Source organism: Lithohypha guttulata (genome assembly GCF_036872675.1).
Source record: "Lithohypha guttulata strain CCFEE 5908 chromosome Unknown scaffold_5, whole genome shotgun sequence".
NCBI lineage: Eukaryota > Fungi > Ascomycota > Eurotiomycetes > Chaetothyriales > Trichomeriaceae > Lithohypha > Lithohypha guttulata.
The window spans coordinates 1,635,276-1,649,626 of NW_027042754.1; the positions used below are offsets into that span (position 1 = coordinate 1,635,276).

The 14,351-nt window shown below is 48.5% G+C and overlaps 6 protein-coding genes across 6 annotated transcripts; all 6 read right to left on the minus strand.

Moving 5' to 3' along the window:
- Nucleotides 1-621: 621 nt before the first annotated feature.
- Nucleotides 622-1,059, minus strand: rps27 (40S ribosomal protein S27; the record flags this gene model as incomplete). Its single annotated transcript, XM_064901377.1, has 3 exons — nucleotides 622-804; nucleotides 852-914; nucleotides 1,057-1,059. 3 exons carry the CDS (start codon nucleotides 1,057-1,059, stop codon nucleotides 622-624), a joined length of 249 nt encoding a protein of 82 aa, XP_064752453.1.
- A 458-nt stretch (nucleotides 1,060-1,517) lies between these two features.
- FSH3 (Family of serine hydrolases 3) lies at nucleotides 1,518-2,336 on the minus strand (the record flags this gene model as incomplete). The annotated part of the gene is made up of 1 exon (XM_064901378.1): nucleotides 1,518-2,336. One exon carries the CDS (start codon nucleotides 2,334-2,336, stop codon nucleotides 1,518-1,520), a length of 819 nt encoding a protein of 272 aa, XP_064752454.1.
- Nucleotides 2,337-2,906: 570 nt separating this feature from the next.
- On the minus strand, nucleotides 2,907-3,971 carry LTR64_007055 (uncharacterized protein; the record flags this gene model as incomplete). Its single annotated transcript, XM_064901379.1, has 1 exon — nucleotides 2,907-3,971. One exon carries the CDS (start codon nucleotides 3,969-3,971, stop codon nucleotides 2,907-2,909), a length of 1,065 nt encoding a protein of 354 aa, XP_064752455.1.
- Nucleotides 3,972-4,748: 777 nt separating this feature from the next.
- LTR64_007056 (uncharacterized protein) lies at nucleotides 4,749-6,606 on the minus strand (the record flags this gene model as incomplete). The annotated part of the gene is made up of 2 exons (XM_064901380.1): nucleotides 4,749-5,065; nucleotides 5,130-6,606. The coding sequence occupies 2 exons, from the start codon at nucleotides 6,604-6,606 to the stop codon at nucleotides 4,749-4,751; spliced, it is 1,794 nt and encodes a 597-aa protein (XP_064752456.1).
- A 2,045-nt stretch (nucleotides 6,607-8,651) lies between these two features.
- Nucleotides 8,652-10,080, minus strand: LTR64_007057 (uncharacterized protein; the record flags this gene model as incomplete). Its single annotated transcript, XM_064901381.1, has 2 exons — nucleotides 8,652-9,907; nucleotides 9,963-10,080. 2 exons carry the CDS (start codon nucleotides 10,078-10,080, stop codon nucleotides 8,652-8,654), a joined length of 1,374 nt encoding a protein of 457 aa, XP_064752457.1.
- A 3,087-nt stretch (nucleotides 10,081-13,167) lies between these two features.
- On the minus strand, nucleotides 13,168-14,210 carry pnk1 (DNA kinase/phosphatase Pnk1; the record flags this gene model as incomplete). Its single annotated transcript, XM_064901382.1, has 2 exons — nucleotides 13,168-14,078; nucleotides 14,132-14,210. 2 exons carry the CDS (start codon nucleotides 14,208-14,210, stop codon nucleotides 13,168-13,170), a joined length of 990 nt encoding a protein of 329 aa, XP_064752458.1.
- Between the last annotated feature and the right edge of the window lie 141 nt (nucleotides 14,211-14,351).

Here is a 14,351-nt window from a genome sequence, read left to right on the forward strand (position 1 = left end):
AGATATGACTATCTGGCATGAAGTCTGTGGAAATATCATTACGAGTGACCTTTTAATCGTTTTCTTGATTTGTATCTAACTAGAATACAAAGTAAGCACAAACAGAACATTCGGCATAGTCCTCTGTGCAAGGTCAAAGGCCTCCTCGAGCAGGAGTGAAAGAGAAAATAGGTAGATCTGCCCTCCTCACGTCTATCAGCTTCAGCATTTGGCCTCAGTCACAATGGACATTCTTGCAGCGACGACCTCAGTCACTCCCATTCCTTCCTGTCTCTCCTTGTCATACCATGCAAGAAAAAGACTTTTAGCTCTTTCTTAAAACCATTTCTTGAGCATTTCCACGTATTTCAATTCCATGGTCGATATACCACACCATGCATACTGACTTAAAATAAAGATGTCGTTACCGCCATACCGTCTTCATATCGTCTAAGTTGGCTGCAAGATATCCGGAACTCCATTTTTGTGCATCAAGACACTGTACGTTGAAGGGGTATCGTCGAATTGCTTCTCCAAGTCGAGAGACAACAATATCATCGAGAGAGGTCGGAAATCCATCTTCTATCTTGCAAATACATCATACACCTCGCTCTTTACATCGTTGTAACATTGTGAAGCCATCTACTTCCTTCGGAAGGAGCAGCCCTCTGTGAGCCTGGCCTTGCCACCAGTAGGCTGGCATAGGACAGTCGAGCAGCCGGCGCAGATGACGACAGTCTGTGCGTGCGAGAAAACAGTAGTGATTGTGAAGCAGCCTGGGCACTTGACGTCCATGAAGAAGGATCGTGGAGCTGGGACGAGAGTCTATGTGGGTTAGTGGTTGGCGGTGAGTGTTCTCGAAGCTGACATACCTTCAGCTTGTGCTTTCGTGCCTCAGCCTGAGGAGCAGGGTTGAGAAGATCGACTGCGAGAACCTATTGACACCGTATCAGCTTGATATTCTTGACTTTCGATGTGCGTTTGACGATTTTCGTGCTCGTGTGCTTGACTGCCTCGGGCGGGACATTTTCGCTCCGTCATAGATTCTACGCAGTCGCAGGAAGGATAAAATCGTACCATCTTGATTGATTTGTGGGTTGATCGAGAGACTTGATGTACTTGTGTGTTTGAGAGTGGGTTTGCGAGGTAGAAAAAGCTGAGTGATTGTCGATGGACGTGCAGGAAGAAGGAAGAGAGGAGGAGGCAAAGCCTAAGTGTGTCGAGCCAAGAGTTGCGTGCGCTCAGAAACAGCTTAGCGCAAAGGTCACGTTACATGATCTTCGACCTTCTACTTCTGGCCTTCTTGTGCACTGAACTTTCGAGTCATCTTGCGACTCATACATCGATCCACACTACCTTTCGTGCAGTGCTTCTCGTTGATTGCATTTCTTGAGACGAGGTCTAGAAGTTGTCGGCTTGCGTTACCGTCAGATTCTCGGCCCGAATGTGACATCGAAAACGAATTGTGCCTCTTTCGCTCGACCTCCTATGAAATCTATGTTGAGTCTATCCACGATACATCTCATGATTAGCCATCCTCAAAATGGTACGTCCATGTCCTCCACACTCTCTTCTTGCTTTGTCGACGGCGAAGCGTCTGTTATTTGCGCCTTGATGAAAGCTACAACAGTATCAATGTACTGCCGGTTATTTGGCACGAAATGACCACCAGGATGCACAATCACACTTGTCCGCGTCGGTCCACCCACAGCCTCTATCAGCTTATTCGTCCTCGCCTCCTCAACCACTGTATCGAGACTGCCGACAAAGTGACACATCGGTGTTCGTATCGTGGGCTCGTAGAATGCTGCATATCTCTCTCCAGGAGCAACGAACCCTGAGTATGATATGCAGAACTTCAGTGGTGGATGATCTAGATCTGCAAAAGCTGAAGGATACGACATGGACAGCTTTGACTTGGCCATTGCTGCTTTGAAAGCCTCACTGCGTGGCTTTCCCTCGAGTAGAGAAGATACCATTGCAGCCATTGCCGCGCCTTGAGAGAAACCCATGACCCCGTCAAAGGGTCCTTCTCGCTTCATAGTATCTGCGACAACTGCCAGACCCTCCTCTATGCCAACGTACTCTGGTGGTTCGGACGTGTTTGATCTCCTCCACCAACCGTAGGCCTCCACCTCATCGTTTTCATCCTCAACTTTCGATGAGTCAAATCCAGGCACGTCGCTAGCTCGTAGTTTCATCGGTCCAGTAGGATAGCTGAGCGTGACGCTAGTAAATGCTTTGCGTAGACTTTTTTCGAGTGCTTTCGTCTTTGCATTGAATAAAGATCCGCTCTGAGTGTAGCCATGTAACATTAGAATCTTCAAGGTCTTCGAGGCGCCATTGACGGCGGACATTTCCAGAACGTTGAGACGATCTTCAAGAGACCTACCCAGCACAAAAGACTGTGTACCAACGAACGAATTCTAGTTTCTTGGAAAATCAGAGACCTGCACAGTTTAGAACAATCTTCAACATAAAGCAGCGAGGAACGAGTTCTACTTGTCAGATCTTCAATGCTCTATTATCTGCCTTAGGCATCTACATTTGTTGGGTTGTAATTTAACTTAGAAATCGAGGCGTCTATCGAATTTTACTGTTCATTGAGATGAGCTTCATATATCTCACTTTAAGTGTCAACTGATCACCGCTGAAGCTCCAAGGTACTGCTTCGCCGAAGGTGCCGACCACAGACAGACAAGGACACGGATACCCCTGCACTCTGTTGTGGCCATACCGGTCCACCGGGAAAAGAGAGCCGTCCCTGTCCTGTTCGCAGCGTCTTAAAGCGTATCTTTGCTTCCTCTTATAGTTCCTCTTATGCCAAGCACGAACTGCCATGTACTCTTGACTTGAAATCCTTGTACTTTTGTCCTGCTCGAAGCCAGATTTCTTCCTCGCCTTCACTTCCTCGAAGCTGACTCGTATCATGTCTTCAGCATGCCAAGTTGCTCCAGACTCTCTGCCGTAGCAACCACACTATCAGCAACGCCTCTTGGCTGCCACCCAAGCACTTCTTTCGCCTTCCGGTTGCTTGAAACTCGCCTCTTGCCCAGATCAGGTATGATCATTCTGACTGTGGGATCGAAGAACCCTAGCATTTTCACCACGAAGTTCGGCACTACCAAAGTAGGTACTTTACTAGCCTTCGAGCCTAGCCTCTCCTTTAGTACCATTGCTATCTCCTGCACTGTCATAGCCTCGTTGTCTCCAGCCACTGCGATGAAACGCTCGCCTTTGGCTTTCGGATCGGTCATGGCACGAAGATGTAGGTCAGCCACATCTCGCACATCGACCACACCGAATCCAATGTCAGGAAGTCCGGGTATAGAACCATTCATTAGACGTAGAACCAGTTCTATACTTGTAGAGTAGGATTCGCTGGCGAATAGAGGGCCATAGATACCGACAGGATTGACGACCGAGAGTTCCATGCCTTCGCCTTCCTGTTCAATGAAATTCCACGCAGCACGTTCTGCTAGCGTTTTGCTTTTTGGATAGGCGGGAATGCCGGCGTCGACATTTGACCAGTCCTCTTCTGTGAACGGCCGCGACACGTCAGAGTGTCCATATCCAACTGCTGCAACACTGCTCGTGAGGACTATCCGTTTCACAGTACCGGCTCTCTTCGCAGCTCGAAGGACGCGTAACGTTCCTTCTCGTGCAGGTATGATGAGCTCATCTTCGTGCTTCGGTGCCTTGGGAGGAAATGGACTTGCAACGTGCAAGACAAAAGAGCAATCGGCAGCTGCGCGATCCCAGCCTTCGTCTTCCGTCAAATCGGCCTCCACGAAGTCGATAGCTTCAATATCAGCATCATTGGCGCCACCGACCTTTAGCTGAGATTTGACAGATGAGGCTTTCGAGGAGGAGCGGGTAGTGGTACGTAGACGGTATGAGGAGGTATTGAGAAGGACGAGGAGGCAATGGACAGCCACGAAGCCTGAGCCACCGGTAACAAGGACGAGAGGTTTGTTCGTTTGAGAGCTCATCTTGACGGCGGGTGTAGTAGCTGATCGAATCGTTTCTGGTCTCTGTTAGTTTACTGCGATTAAGGTAAGGAATCTGTCAGAAGGTAGCGCAATCCGTATCAATGTAGAAGAAATCTGAGTAGAGAGTTGGCGAAGGTACATAGGCTGAGGATTACGTTGGCATGAAGTATACCTTTGAGTATACTAGACACATGCCCTTGATTCCATCTAGGCACCACCTGCTTCGTGTTCTGAGGGATTCCTAAGAACGACGATGTCGTTCTATAAATTCGGAGCAGGCGACCACTGTTACACGACAGCCATAGAGTACTTTTCTTGTATGAGAGCGCCGTAGAGGAGGTACAGCGATATGATTGGGGTACTTTAGGCTTGCAAGTCATCATCTTGAATATGCTTCATCTTCTGGAATTGTCTCATCAGGGACGCTATACGCGATGTTGACGGGTATAGTCTTCGTTGTTGAAGTTTCAAGTGGTATAAAATGTTCTATCTTCTAGATTTCGGCACGTGGTGGCCAGCAATAGCCACAGCTCACTTTGGCATGATTTACCTTCAGCAACCACAGGGTGCTCGGCCAAGGCACTTCATAGACCAAATTCACAGAATCGGCATGTCAAAAGGGAACATTGAAATTCGTGCTGAAAAAGCGTCCTCATTATGTGCATTGCTTCTTGAGTAGCTACTCCCCAGATTGACGGAAACCACAAGTACGCTTCTCGCCCGAAACATGAGTATTGCTGCCAAAAATGGTACGTCGTACAACCTGCGCGAGGCAACTTACTCTCCACCCTGATCCCTTTTACCTTTCGCCCACTCCCTAAGAATATTCTTCCTAATCTTCCCTGTACTTGTCTTGGGAAGCTCTTGGACAATCTCGACTTCCTTCGGTACCATAAACCTTCCCATTGCCGGGTGGTCCTTACACCACTGGATGAAGGATTCCTGGGTTATGTTCTTGCCCTGTTTGACAGTGATGAAAGCCTTTGGACATTCACCCCATTTTTCGTCCTGGATACCAGCAATGCCACACTCTAGGATGTCTGGATGGGTAGCGATAATGCTTTCTAGGGCAACCGAGGATATGTTCTCACCACCTGTAAAGTCATCAGTAATGATCGTAACACGAAAAGGCAGGAGAAGTAGACAAGAAGAGCTTACCCGATATGATAATATCTTTGGCTCGATCGAGGATTTGGATGGCCCCATCTGCATGCCAGACGGCCAAGTCACCACTATGCAGAGCACCACCTGCGAAAAGTTTTCTTGTTGCGGATTCGTCTTTGTAGTAACCCCTTACGCAGATATTGCCAGTAAAGATAATTTCGCCCATCTCTTTCCCGTCTTTCTTGACGTCTTCTATATGTCCCTCGGGCACATCATCGCCCGTCTTGATGACTCGTACAGGTAAGGAAGTGACAAAGCCGTGACCTTGTCGTGCCATCTTGCCATAACGCTCCTTGTCAGCTAGGTCCCACCAGCTACCAAGCTGATAGCCCTTCGTGATAGGGCCATAAGTCTCGGTCAACCCGTAGACATGCACAGGATGCAGGTTGACATTCGTCATTACCTCGAACAAATGTGCTGTTGGTGGTGAAGCAGCAACGGTGACCCGTACAGGATTTGGCAACTTCGTTGCATTGCTATCAGCGCAAAGTAGAGTGTTCACTGTTGGAGCAGCACAAAAGTGAGTTATGTGTTCCTCTTTCAACAGCTTCCATATATATGGATAGTCAATCTTCCTAAGGCAGTAGTGCGTCCCTCTTGCAGCTGTCACTGCCCATGGGAATGTCCATCCCATAGCATGAAACATTGGCAACGTCCACAAATATCTGCAACGATCAGTACCGTGGTAGCTTAAACCACTTTCAATCACGTTGCCAACTGCACCAAGGTAACAGCCACGATGAGTATACTCGACACCCTTAGGTCGGGCGGTTGTCCCAGATGTGTATGCAAGAGCGTTGACAGCCAACTCGTCAGGAGCTTGCGCTTCCAGACCATCCCAACCGTGGGAACCGGTCTGACGATCATAGGATGAACCTTCACGTAGGGCGTCACCGAATGCGCCGAGCTCCTCTTCTGTGTTTGGGTCAACCTCATCGTCGTCTATCAAGATTGGCACGTTTGGCTTCGCTTTGCGAAAGTCACCTAGCAAATCCACATATTCTCGGTCTACGATCACAAGGTCTGCATCGGAGTGGTTGAACATATAACCTATGTCGTCCTTCTTAAGTCTGTAATTGATTGCGATGACCACTGCGCCAGCGGCACCAGCTCCGAATGTTGCATAGAGAAAGGCAGGCGTGTTGGTTAAGAGCAGTCCCACTCTTTTGTAGCCTTTCTTCTTCAGGTAGTATGCAAACGCACTCGAGCGGTCAGCAAAGTCCTTGTACGTGCGCCTCAGAATGCGGTTGTTTGCAGTGCGGTGGTAGATAGCTGGTGCTTCAGGTTCTATTTGAGCAGCGCGAGGTAGGAAGAAGGTTGGCGACAGAGTGTGGTGGTTGTACCAGCTTGTAGTGCCCCTGATTCGGCCATCGATGTTCAATTCGGTGTTGTCTGCGACAGTTGGAGAGGAGGAAGAAGGTGTAAAGTGTGAGGCTAACTTCGATAAACGGTCCTTAGCTGTTGAAGCCATGTTGTGAAAGCTAGTCACGTCTCACCGAAGCAGTATAGCCGCAAGGTCTACTGTAACATCCTATACTATAGAAAAGTCTGCAATATGCTCAAGAGAAGGTGAACAAGGGAAACACCAGACGCTAGTGAGTGCACCTGATGTCTAGAGTCTGACTACTCGAGATTGAGGTCCATTTCGCCTATCGCGCTTGCCGAGGTGTTGTGATTCGAGAAAGCTTATCAACGAAATTGGAGAAAACCCGGGGAAACGGAAGCCGCTTGAACAAGAAAGGAATGGTGAGCAGGAAGACAGGCTCGACAGGCTAATCAGCAACACAAACACAAGCATGAGAACTGATCAATAGGCGGGAGTCCTGCTTCGATTTCGACGACGATATCGACGAGACGACCTTGTCAGTTTCCACAATGAGAACCAAGTACGTCTGGATGATGCTTTCACTGCCTTCCTGCAGGCTCGGCTAGTGGCCTCACCAGTATTCGTATGGGAGACACCCATAGATCACTGTGTAATGGCCGCAGGACAAGTCGTCGAAGTTTCTGTTCTTGAGAAGTGACAGTTGCCCTGAGGGCACGCGGACTCTCTGCTCGACATGAGAGTCGAAGAGAAGAACATCTGCCTCAAGAAATGTGGCCTGATATCTTCTCAGACCACCTGTATCAGAGTTGTACTTGTTGACAACTCGTTGAAACGTCAATGCTCAAGGTACCAAGTATGAACCTGGACGGCCTGCGTTCTGCAGAAGGTGTTGCCTGATGAGTCCGCATCCCAGAGGAGAAACTATTTCCCCTTCGTGTATCAATTTGGTATTCAGAGAGTTGTAAGAAAAGACGCGATCGCAAAGAGGTCCTTCAGCAAGTATGCAAGTTGTGCAAAGGTACAGTCGAACAAGCACAGGCCGGGTTGAAGCGAGAGACGAGCCGTTCCTTGGTGCCTGTGCTGGTCAGACTCTATGCACCACCTAGTAGCTCGGCTTGAGAGCACAGCAGACGCTGACAGCAAGGGCTAGTTGACATGTTCTTCTTTGCATTCTACGTATTCTACAGAATGGTCACATGATTATCAATCAGTCTGCCAAGATGACTTCACCGCTCGAAATAGGGTGTGCCAAAAATGCGTCAATGTGTCAAATGTGTCAGACCCATCAAACGCGCAGCGAATATGCGACACGGGTTAGGCCTCAACATGGGGTGCAGGGACGATCACGAAGCTAATGCTGGTGGTGTAAATAACTTCATTGAGCCTGTTGTGGACAAGCAGGGCTGCCGTGTGGTTGTTGCATTATGATTGTGAAACGCAGCTGCCGTGGAATGTGGCACCAAAGTTACCAAGACCTGATACGAGTGTGGGAGCTACTCAGGACATATCTGCACCATGTGCCAGATTGAGCCACTTACAGCTGGACTGGCTTCAGAAGCATGGCAACGAGAATTAGCCAAGAATAGCTGTCAAGACAGAGAGAGCGAAAGGTAATCGCAACGATTCTGGGAATGCGTCTATTGTTAGGCTATAGCAAGGGAGCATAATTCGTGAAGATATTGTTATTGTGTATACATCTATCTCTTTTGTATATCCGCCAACCTCTAGCTAGCCTGACAAGGAGGAGCTAATTGTGTATAGTATATCTCGACTGCGCTGACTCAACTTGACCATTGCAAGGAGTCAGCCGCCACGCGCGTTTGTAGGATGCAGTTCCATGCAAGAACGACGTCCAAATATGTAGATATGTACAAGCAAAATATATGTTAAGCCAAGCGCCGAAAGACTCATGATGTCGTAGGGGTCGTATATTGTCGTCAAAATTGTCGTTTCATTGTGTAGAGACACAGCAAATGGCATTCCTTGAGACCTGTAGTCCATGTTGTTGGTGCTTAAAAATGCAAATATTGATATGGTGTTGCTGTACAATTCCTTCAAGTTTCCTCACCCCAAGGAGAGACACTCGAGGAGTACAACAAGAAGTATTTTCCATGCCTGAGCACCAGAGTACGCCAAAAGTTCCGCAGCAAAGAGTTTGACGCGACCAAAAAGTAGACGAACATTGTGTATCAGTGTCGAGTGAAAAGCTCACCAAGTGTTTTGATGAAGTTGCGCTTTCTCGGTGAACAAGGAGGCGTAAGATTGCCCCGTTGCAATTCAGGCACTTTGGCCACTCCAACTGTCAGTGGTCCGACAATATCGGTATCTCCAAGCTCAGGGAACTTGCCACCTTTGTCCAAGGAAGGTACCACAACACGATTGACAGGTTTGTCCAGAAGCGAGACTGGAGAATCTGGTGTAGCAGGGCCATCGCTTAACCTGGCAAGCTGGGGTGAGAGTGCTAGCCTGAGCTGTTCGTAATACTTCTTCCATTGCTGATCGATCGAGTTCCATTTTTCTTCAGTCAGTTTGTACACCTTCGACGTTTCGCCATAATGCTCCACAGTTCTGGCCAAGTGTTGTGCATACTGTCTCCGAGCTTCGTCCCAATTCTCTCTGAACTCCCTGTAGTTGTCTAAATCGATAATGTTACATTGATACGGTTCCGGACGGATGTTGAAGTCTGCATGGCCAAGTTTCATCGTCCACGGATCTGAGCTGTCCCCCAGCTGTTGCAACATTGGAATCTCACCACCAGCAGTATTGGCTCTGGACCTTGGCATCGAGGTCATAGAAGGACGAGTCGAAAGTGGTGGTGATGGAAGATAAGAGAATGGCTGAGCCTCCATGGAGAGCCGACAGGTTGTGGCGTAGGTCGTCGGTGCAATAGAAGGAGATTGAAGAGGTGATTGGATTGGACTTTCGTTTTTAGTTAGGTGCAACATTGTCGGTGGTAGTAGAGGTGTGGTCGCCATGCCTTGCTCTTCTTCTGGTTCCTCCTGGATGTGCGAACGATGATCGATGAAGATGGGCACAACTTCGGACTCTGGAATGGAATCATCGCCAATTGAATTCATTGAGACGGGTGAGTAGATGTCGTGTGCGTTTGATGTCAAACTTGTCGAGCGACTATGGTAATTGTTGGATGTATCGAGGCTGGAACGTGGTGATGTAATGGGTGTGATATTTGTGATGATCGACAATGGGGGACCAGCAGCAGATCGGTTCCTCCATCGTCTTGATAAAGAACCAAAACGTGAGGCGAAGTCGTGAGTTACGCTGTAGCGTGGTCTGTCGAACGATCTGTGTCTCTTGGTGCTGTGTTGGCCATCGTCCACGGGCGCTGACCAGGCATCCTGGTCGGCCAAGGAATACGTTTGAGTGGGTAGGACAGGATGCGCTGAGTCTAGCGAGGCAGGGATGTCGACGCAACGGTAGTCATCAACTAGGAAATCATGTCAGTACTTTGTAACATCCGTGACACGACGCTTGTCACCTACATGAACAGATATGCCGTGATGGAAAGTCGTCCTCCTCCCTCACATCTTCCAATCGTTTTTGAGTGCGAAAAAGGTCCAGCGAATCTCGTGCTTGTATTGGTGAAGATGTTACAGACATGGAGGAAGCGGAGGACTTGGAAGAATGACCGCGCGACCACAGAGATGCACTGCGCGAGGTTATTGACGATATTGACGAAGACGGAGCGTGCTGTCCTTCGGCCATTGCCCGTCGTAGTAGTGATTGTAATGTGTTCTTGCGAAAGCAATGTCGTTAAGCGAATGTTAGAAGCAAAAGTAATCGTGTGCGGAATGGGTCGAGTTTGGTTATGGTGGTTTGCGCATGGTGGCCGTTTGACGAATACAAGGCAGTGATGTACGAGGATGCAGGCCAAAGTTCCAGATGAGATTGTCTGTTCGAGAGTGCGAACGAATAGTGAGGGAAAGTGACTGGTCGAGCTGGTGGGAGCAAGGTCGCAAGAAGTGGTGTTCGAATATGCGCCAGCTAGTCGGTCACGATTGGAAGAGAGACGTCGCAACACTTTAGGGCCCAAGACATGCCAGCAAGCAGCGTCTAGGATAGAAAGGCAGCTTTTTAGTACACACAATAGCGATCAGTAAGACAATGTGGCCCAGAAGGAGAGTCGTAAGTGAGGTCGTTCAGTTACTCTAGATCCCAAGCTGTGAGAAGCAAAACTTTTGGGCCGTTGCACTTTTCAGCGCCGTTGATGATAGTCCTCGGAGTGGAGGCGTATCTCAAAGCATCTGGTTTGTGGGAAAGCAGGAAATGAGCCATGTGGTATCCATCGATGAGCTACTTAGTGCAGAAAGACGCCAACTTCGAGCCATGCCCTTGCAAACATTCCTAGGCAGCGGGCCAGCCATCCGCGTATGGTTGGCGAGATCGGGATAGCTCCAATCCTGTGCAAAATCCTGCAAAGCAGCCGTTGAGGGAATTCTGCATGCTCTTTAACAACTTTTCAATACACGCATTTTTGCCCGTGCTTGCTCAACAGCGCATGGGCAAGGACACGACTAGGAATGCCGGCGCGCATGTTGTACAGGGTCAACCCTTGGCCTGTATTTCTTCTGTCAAAGTAAAACGGTCGTGTCTGCGATGACCTGGTGTTGTTCTGTTGTGGGTCTTAGAAGCCTTACTTCTGAATTCCAGCGGAAGTTGTCGAACCTTAGGCCATGACTCCGTGTACGAGAGTGAATTGATCATAAAGGTTGTAGGTCAGATTTGATTCTACCACAATTGAGCACACGGCTGAAAAGTTTCATCTGTTTATTCTTGGTTTTCGTACGCAAAGCATTGGCTAAATCTCTGTATTAAGTGCTCTGATTGAGTATGTATCATGTATCATGGTGACCTGAAGGTAGTCACGTCCCGTCTCGCATCGTTGCACGTCAACTGCAGCTTTCCGCATATCTGTCAGCGGCGATCTCACACTGACAAAAGTCATGGTACTGAGCTGAGTGTGCTGCTTGTAACCGAGCTCGGAGGCTTCTTGCAGCGGGGTAGCGGCCCAACCGCCGGTAAGAAAGGAACTTCGAACTTTGCAGAACTAGTTCTTTAGTGGAGTTCATGGGTCCATCACCCCGGTCAACTCACTATACTCCTATCATTCTGTATCTCAACTATTTTCCAGTAAGCAAGGCTCATACGAGTAGACAGCTGCAATTTGTGCAAAAGCCTGATGCAAGGCCGGTACAAAGAACAAGCTACAGAGAAGTAGCATCCCTCATGAGATCGGTTACTTGCAGGCCGTTTGCTGAAGGCATCCGCACGAACTCTATGCCTCACTATCGAAAACTCCGAATCCTCCGCTTCAAAGCTACAACAGACAATTGCTTTTGTGCTCCGAACGAGAGAGCACTGATGATTCATGTCAGAACGACAAACGTGTAACGTTGAGTCTGTTAGCGCTTTTGCTCAAGTGTCATAATCTCAAGGCGGCACTCGTTCCGTACCTAGAAAGTATCTGGACTGCAGATCGCCCTTAAAGCAGTTCCAACCCTCTTTGTTCAAGCAAGAGCATCGCAATCCAGTACAGACGTCCCTACTTTGATCGTGTGTCGTCACTGTTCGCTTCGACCCAAGATCGGTTGGACACTGCGACAAAAAGAATGTCACTTGAGGCTCGAGGGTTGCCAGAATGGTCCTCGATGAAGGATGAACCGTATAGTATATAGCTGTACTAGTTGTACATAGAGAGTGGCATCTCTAAACGGGTGGTAGAAAGGCAGAACCGCCAGAGGAGTTCCGCATCGTGAACCAGGGTATCTGCCTCCTGTACGAAGCAAATGAATCCTTGTCATGCACTCCCAACCACCTCCTTTATTGTCTAACTGGTATTCTTTATTTTTAGGTCCGAAGTTGGGCGGTATGTTCTCCTCTCAGCTCAGCGCAACAAGTTTCGGGACTACTTGATGTCTGCGGAGGATGAGTAAAGCTATACCTGTAAATAGTGGTCGAACTCGTGCTTCTGCATAGCTCAACCTTTTGTGTGGTCCTCGAGGTCAAGTCGTTCAATTTAGAAGGACATCTAGAAATCCAAGACCATTTTCCGTGGATTGTATCAGCTGAATACCCGCACACAGCATGACGTGTAATGGTAGCATTCAGGTTGAGAACTTAGAAACCCAGTACTTTGACCATATTGCTCTATCGTCGTCTGACCCTTCGAACTAGGACTATATGAGTTGCGTATCTTCGTGTATCGTACGTCCTGGCTTACCTCGAAATCTATCGTCGTTATGTCTTGAAATCCCTCTTCAATAGTCGGCTGGACAAAGGCTTGCGTAAAACTCCGAAATGCTATGGCTGGCAGGATCGTTCGACTTTCGGGATTTAGCTAGGCACTTGCGTCAGAAGAGTCCGCTTCAAACTGGTTGGTCGATTGTAGTTGGTTGGCACTAAGCTCGGGACTGTATTACTTACAGTTCTGTTATGTGCCCGGACAGCATCGTTGTGCTCACACAAATTCGGCGATGCTGTAAACAAGATACAACGAATTGGTATACCAAATTCTTGTGCCAATCTGATCCAATATGCTCGAGCTTCCTTGTCCCTGTTCGTGTTATCTAGAGGAAGCTGTTAGTAAGCATATCGTGTCAGGTTGAAATTACCTACCGACGACAACTGATGATCCAGACTCCAGATACTTCCTAGCAGCCTTGATACACTTGTCTCGCTACTCGAACGTCAATCCTCTGTTGAGGCTGCAGTGATTGAGCTTACAGTCTTCAAGACGTCCTGGTTAACTCGTTCGTAGGCCTGTGGCTGCAGCATTTTCCAGTAGAACGAACTCTTTCCCGCACCTGGCGAGCCACAGAACGTGACAAGCTCTTGCTCACTCTGCTTGGTAAAGGATGACTTCGGCACATTGGCAGACAGGGCGGACTCGAGGAATTGCTTGGGTTCGAAAGATTGAGAGTAAGGCTCTGTTTCAAGTCCCAAAAAGAATTCTTCGGGTGTCTGGAATTTTATGCCGATGTTTGCAGCCAGATGACGATCGGAAGCAGCATGATCCTTCTGTCTCCGGTCAGTCTTCTCTCTGCCAGCAGCGTCACCAATATAAAAAGACTGGTCCATAGCTATAGCATCATCGGCTTCGAGATCGAACTCTTCTTTCATTTCCATCCACATGCCTGTCCGTGGTTTCCGGTATTGGTCATTTGCGGTTGCTGCTAGAACAGTTACAGGAATGTCAAGTTGTCGTAAGAAGGAACTCAATTGATCCTTGAAGTTCTTCAGACTAAGAGTGTCCTTCTGTAGAGACTTCGCATTGTCTTTCAGACTAATGCTGCCTTGGTTACTAAGGATTACCAGCAGAAAGCCCTCGTGGTGAAGCTCTCTTAGACGTCTAGGAACAACAGGATCCCACCACATATGACTCGTGGCGTTTCTAGTGAAGCGACTACCACCAGTTTTGGGCTTGACGATCGTGTCATCAAGGTCGAACGCGGCCACCTTCACTGGTCGGGGTAACTCTCTGTACACTCGAGGAGTGTCTGCGTAGTGTCCTACAACTAGAGAGTTGGCTATAATGCGCCATATGAGCTTCTCAGGCTCTCTTTGCGAGGGAGGCTTGAAAAAGCTTGCTACCGCCTTACCTGCATATGTTCGTCAGCTCCATCCGAGAATCTGATACCTCTTTGCCACACACTTGTTGTCGTCGACTCTATCTTGCGCTTGACAGGTGGTGGGGAGACATCACGCTTGGATACAGAAGCGGATCGTTTCATTCTTTCGGTGCTAGTGCCACGTCTGAAATGGATAGGAGTTGCATGGCTATTCAGTCCATTAAATAGGAAGCGACATAGAGGCACGATGCGGCGATGAAGAGAAGTGTCATTGTGCATTTATGGTCCCGAAGATCTAGTATC